At 44.2% G+C, this 6,215-nt stretch overlaps 1 protein-coding gene across 1 annotated transcript in view; it reads right to left on the bottom strand.

Annotated features, from left to right (window-relative positions):
- Nucleotides 1–218: 218 nt before the first annotated feature.
- The window catches only part of Ostf1 (osteoclast stimulating factor 1), a 52,699-nt gene continuing 46,702 nt past the window's right edge, over nucleotides 219–6,215 (bottom strand). Inside the window, exons 8-10 of the mRNA XM_052188572.1 lie at nucleotides 5,546–5,624; nucleotides 3,149–3,250; nucleotides 219–730 (exon numbers count right to left, since the gene is read on the bottom strand). Coding sequence (XP_052044532.1) covers nucleotides 672–730; nucleotides 3,149–3,250; nucleotides 5,546–5,624 — 240 coding nt within the window. The 3' untranslated portion in view covers nucleotides 219–671. The remainder of the gene's footprint in view (nucleotides 731–3,148; nucleotides 3,251–5,545; nucleotides 5,625–6,215) is intronic.

The raw sequence follows: 6,215 nt of genomic DNA, 5'->3' as shown, positions 1-6,215 counted from the left end.
TCAAAATCGCTAAAATGTTACCTTTTCTTAGATACGCAATTGTGTGCTGTGTTGAACAAAGCAGGTACAGGCAGCTGTGCGAGAAATACAGCTATTATGATTCTTCTGTGCTAAGCAATATAAAATGTAATCTAAAAGTAACAGAATCAGCTCTTACCTGAGTATAAAATGCTTTATTTATTTACCAGCAATGAGTGATAGCACAAAAAAACAGATAATAAAGTCTCTTTAAATGTTTATTTTTGTCAGAAGAGCTGACAATTTCCTGTTGAGAGTTTTGGTCTATTGTTATAATAAGCATTTCCCCCTTGAAAAACCCACTCAAAACATCTCATTCCTTGAGGTAAAGAACTTTAAAAAAAATGATTCTTAAAGAAAAAATTATTACAATTCCTTTAGCTTGATAAATAGAAATAATCTTTTTTTTGTTTATTTTACCCTGGTGAACATACATGAATTTTATACAACAAAGAATCTCTTCACTTATTGGCAAGCCGCAGGTGAGAATGACCCACATTCACGCCAACTCATCCCAGATCACAGTGCAACAGTGCCGTGCTCATACAGACTTTTAAGAGGAACAGTTATCAATACTCTTCTGGCAAAACAACCCAGGTTTTGGAATGGCAAAAGCAAAAGAAGTTTAGGCTTCAAAGCATCTCCGGGAGGAATCAGTCTGAGTCTTCGTCATCGAGGTAGTCCTCGGCATTGCTCAACGTTCGAACCCCATCTAAGGAGAAGAAGAAGGGGAGGAAGCAAAACAAAGAAATTACAGACTGTTGAGATGTTTGCTCATCATTAGTGCGTTTGGCTGATCTTCCCTGACCCAGGGATTACACTCTCCCTGACCCTTCCCATCACTGCTTTCCAACCTGGAAAGCTGCACTACGAGGGGCTGCCAGTCATCGGCAGGGTGAGACGCTTGGCGGAGGGACCACCTGTCCAACCCCTGCACAAAGCCACCAGCCCCACACACAGTATGGCCAATATGCAGCACCAGCACCCACTGCACATGTCAGTCAGCGCACAGCCTGCACCTTCCCTGAAGATGAGTAATGAGGGGGAGTGAACACACAGATGCTTCCGTTTCACATCAGGAAAGGTAAGTTTAAGAAGAAGCAAGAGACTGAAATTAAAAAAAAAAGAAAAAAAATCATTGAAAAATCCGGACCCTATTAAACACTAAAGCAATCTTGCACTGGGGTCAAAATGAAGATAGCTAATCTAACTGCTGCCTCTTCAACTCTGTTCATCAAATTCTTACAGTAACAAATTTCCTGAGGAGGAAAATGCAATGTGAAAGCAAACACTGTTAGAGTTCAGTTGGTGCAGGGCAGCATGATACCCAAACCAGGGTCTCTCACTAGCACAGCCCAGACTTCACTGGAAATATGACATGCTCTGTCTGGGGAACATGTGGAAAGATGGACCTAGAACCCTATCAAGCTAGGAAGAAAAGATCATACTGAAGATAACTTGCTGGTCAGAACAAGAATCAGAGAATGAGAACCTTCAGCACCTAAGAAACCTTACACCTCAGTAGAGTCTCTCTGAAGGCACAAACCTAGCAACAGGAAGTTAGTGGCAAAGAAAGGAAGTTAGGCCACCGCCTTCTTTCCTGACCCAACTGGACAGAAAGGCCTGGGAGGTCAACCTCAAGCAAAAGCCACCCACACAGTAACAAACAGGGTTTCTACCATCTGTCGCACACAGTTGCATTACAGCTTCTCCCAAGTCTGTAGCTGGACAGCACCAGCTAAGCTAACAAATACTTTGTCATTCCCCCCTGAGCCCACATCAATAGATGAATGTCTTTAGAAAAACACCAGCTCTTCCAGTGAGTATTAACCATGGTTAAAACACCAAGCTCCAGGCAGGCTTACACTGTGTGTGAACAAAGGGGCAGCAGGCTCATGGGGAGGCTCATGGGATGGGACTTAGCAATGGGCAAGGAGGATAATTTGGGAGGTTCTCTTAAATCCCAAAGGCAAGGAGAATGCTTTCTGTTTCTCAGGCTCAGGCAGGGGACTAAACTCTGGGCTGACCACAGACCAGGGAATAAAGAGGAATGGATGGGAGAACGGCACAGTGATGGAGGGAGAGGAAGGTGAGGTGAATGTGACAGAGAAGGTAAAAAGCACACCCTCACAGGACACACACACAGGGGGCAACAGCCAGCCTCCAAGTAGGGACACGTGACTTGTGTTTTAAACCTTGCAGTGGTCTTAATGAGAATCATATCCCCCAACCCCACAGCCTCCCCACGCCCGGGCTAATATAACTGTGTGTTTGGTACCCAGATGATAGGCTGTTTGGAAAGGATTAGGAGGTGTGTTGCTGGCTTTGAGCACTGAGGTTTCCAAAGCCTATGCTAGGCTGAGTCTGTGTCTGTCTATCTGTCTGTCTGTCTGTCTGTCTTTCTCTCTCTGCTTGCTGCAGAACAGAAAGCTCTCGGCTCTATCTCTAGCACCATGCTTTCCCTGCCATGTCCGCTGTGGCTGTTCCCTGTGGCTATGTTTCCTGCCAACATGATCATGATCATGGACCCTCTGAAACTGTAAGAAGCCCCCAATCAAATGCTTTCTTTTATAACAGTTGCCTTGGTCGTGGTGACTCAACAGAACACAGAATAACAAAGACAACCCCTTTCTTTCTTTTGAAACAACCACCATGTATAACCTGCACTTCATTTTTTCAAATTTATTTCCCACATCTATATTTTAATCTTGAAGAATGTATAACAATATTGTGAATAGATTCCACAGTCTTTGGCAAAGCCTAGAAGAACTTCTATTGAGTTTATTGCTATGTTCATTAAGTCTAATGCATAATGCAGATGATCATGGTGTGGTGAGCATCACCTTCAGTTACACCTTCCTTCCGCTGCTCACAGGAGCCATGTTGTGATGCTGGAACCCGTGCCATTAGTAGCAAAGAACAAAGGAAATGACAACATGAAAGGCCCGATCTTACTTCAAGTTTGTTTGCTTGATGCTATTATTTTACTTTAGATCTGATTTAGGTCAATGGTATATATTCAAAATTGAGAATCCTTTATCATGTGGGGGAAAACTCGCCTTTTGTAATAAAAGCCAACAAAGTCTTGGTTTTATTACAAACCAGTGGAGAGAGTAATGTAAGACAATACCTGCTGCCTGCTGCTGCTTCTTCAGGAGTGATGCACAGGCCGCGTTGGTGGCCATGTCCAAGGCCAGCTTCTTCTCATTGTTCCTCAAGTCTGTCCTCGCGCCTTCCCAACACAAGAAACAGAGGCCACGTGTCAGCCACGAGCACCCAGCGGCTGACCCTCGGTAAGGAGCTAATCTCTGGCAAAGCTACCAGAGAACAACTCTGGCCCAGGAAGAATGTGGCTGGCAGGTTTCATCAGAGAGCCTGCTGATCCATTAACCTGCCCTTCCCTTCCAGGCTCCAAGGACTGCACATGGTGAACCCATTAACCGGTCCCTAGGTAAATACTAAGATGAAGCCATAGCAACAATCCCATGCATTATGTGGCTCTCAGCTTCAACCAAACGCACCCTTTGACTCTCCCTCAGCTCATGAGGGCCGTTAGACAAGACCACTGGGTTGAATTCCAAAGGATTAATATTTTATATCTGCAGGTGCCCTCATGCACAAATCAGCATATGGCAAAACAATACAACTCACAGGCAATTCATTGTTCCCCAAATCAAGGTCCCTGTAAGTCCTCTTCCATCCATTCCCCTTGACTTTATGATAAAAAACACATCAGAACCCTTGCATTGCTGAAGAACAAAATAGTACAGACGTATATTCTACACCGCTGTTTTATCCTCCTGAACCAAGCTCTTCCTTCAAAAGTGGCCTCTCTTAGAGTGGGCCTGAGCTGTCTCTCTTATTCTGACAATGATCTGCACACATATGAACATGTGCACATCTCTCTTATGCTGACAATGATCTGCACACATATGAACATGTGCACAACATCTCTCTTATGCTGACAATGATCTACACACATATGAACATGTGCACATCTCTCTTATGCTGACAATGATCTGCACACATATGAACATGCACACACCATCTTACGCTGACAATGATCTGCACACATATGAGCATGTGCACAACATCAAACTACCTGTGTCACTCAGCTGTTTCATTTTTAAATCATGTCTGTGTACATGTGTGTGGGCACCTGCATCATACTGCACACGAAGGCCAGCACTGGTTCTCCTTCCACCATGTGGGTCCCACGGCCTGAACTCGAGCCCTCGGGCCCTCAGGCTGGCAGCAGCATTTTTACCTGCTCTGCCATCTCACCAGCCTTATAACTTCATTTTCAACTTTACAGTATTTAAATAATGGTGCACTCTTCCCAGGTTTACTCAAAGTTCACCAGAAGGGGTACCAAGGGCTACTGTCAAACTGTCTGTCAGGAAGGTTCTATAAGCATGTATACACAATGTTTCTACTATTTATGCAGTACTATGGTTGCTTACAACCACTTTGGAAACAAAACATCAAGTGTAGCTCAGCAGCATTCAGCTTGTGGCTACCACATCACCCACACAGCCTTCAGCATGTCCTTTAGAACAAAACAACAGCACTCATAGTAAGTAATCTTTTAGACTAGGGGTTTACAGCATCATCACACTTAAAGCAAAACAACCCTGCTCATAAATTCCACAACACTGCCCCAAATGTTCCTAAAGATAGAATCTATAACTGTGGCATGGGGAAAGGTTCCGCAGTGTGGCCCTCTGGGTCAAGTGTCTGAGTGATTCCTGACCAGCCTTCTATAAGAGTGGTTAGCATCTGAGTGATACCTGGCCGGCCCTCTGAAAGACTGGTTAATATTTTGTGGCACAAGCAGGAAAATGGATGGACAGTTCCTAATTTAGCTGTTTGCTGTGAGTCGAATATAAGCAAGAGATGGACTCAGAGTACCCTTCATTCACACCTAAGCACTGGCTCAGTCAGGCAACAGCAGCTATAGCATTTCTCCTTGTCTATTAGGACTCCCACGCAAAGCAGGAGCCTCACCAACTTCACAGCAACCTTCTCAGGACACGGTGCCCTAAAGCCCTACAGTCCTGCAGATATGCACAGTAAGTTCTTTCTGAAAGTAATACATCTGTATGGATCTTTTTTAAGTTTATCGGGATCCTAACTCACAGTAAAAAAAAAAGTACCATAAACATACCGCCAATTATTTCTTCTTAACTGTAATCATGCCATGCAGTTTTAGCGGAAGGAGACTTAGTATTCCTACTATTTCAACCAGGCAGCTTCATTAGGAGCCAGTTTCCAAGCCAAGCAAAGACCAAGAAAAGAAGCAGGGTGAGGGGGGATGGGATGGGGTTCTGAAGGGGAAACCGAAAAGGGGATAACATTTCAAATGTAAATAAATAAAATAGCCAATAAGAAGGAAAGAAAAAGAAGCTTATAAAATTTGTTTAAAAAGAAAAAAAAAAAGAAAGAAGTAGAAACCAAGAGGGAGCACTTAGAGTTATGTAAAGTGAATAAATAAACAAAATTAAATATTAAAAAAAAAGAACTTTACCTTTTGCCAGTAGCAACTGGACAATGTCGGCATAACCCTTCCAGGCAGCTGCATGCAGAGCCGTGTCTCCCAGCTTGTTCTATGGTGAAAGAAAGAGAAAAACATGTATTAAAAATACAAAATGGACTGGGTGAAGGCAGTAATATAAGCTAATCCACATAAATCTAAATTAGGAAGAAAACTAAGAACCACATGGGATTCTGAGGGAAATAGGAACTGAGGTGACCAGAGGAGCTGCTCTGGAGAGATGGAGGACCAAAAGCAGCATGGCAGAGACAGGAGTGGCCAAATATTCATACCTCATTAGAACGCTAGGACCAGTTACAGGTATTTGCCCCATTATACAAGAGTAGAATTTCCCTGTTGAAAAATCACCACAGTTCCCAAGCTCATGCACAATGGTGTGCCAAGGTGACCAGAGTCAGTCAGATGAAAAACAGAAGAGCCAACAGGAAGATCCTTCACTCAGAGCATCGGCCCACCTCCCTACCCAGTGAGGACAGCAAGGGGTGGTGCCCGCCGGCAGGACAGTGCAGACCACCTCTGGAGTACAGCCCCACACTGGTGGGGGTTGGAGTGGTATTAATGCAAGCATACTCGATGGTACAGGAGGGGCTTTACCCCGCACCCCATGGAGAAGTCTACCAAGGAGCACCCCACTCCTCCACCA

Source organism: Apodemus sylvaticus, chromosome 1 (assembly GCF_947179515.1).
Source record: "Apodemus sylvaticus chromosome 1, mApoSyl1.1, whole genome shotgun sequence".
NCBI classification, from domain to species: Eukaryota; Metazoa; Chordata; class Mammalia; order Rodentia; family Muridae; genus Apodemus; species Apodemus sylvaticus.
This window is presented reverse-complemented; position numbering and strand designations above follow the sequence as displayed.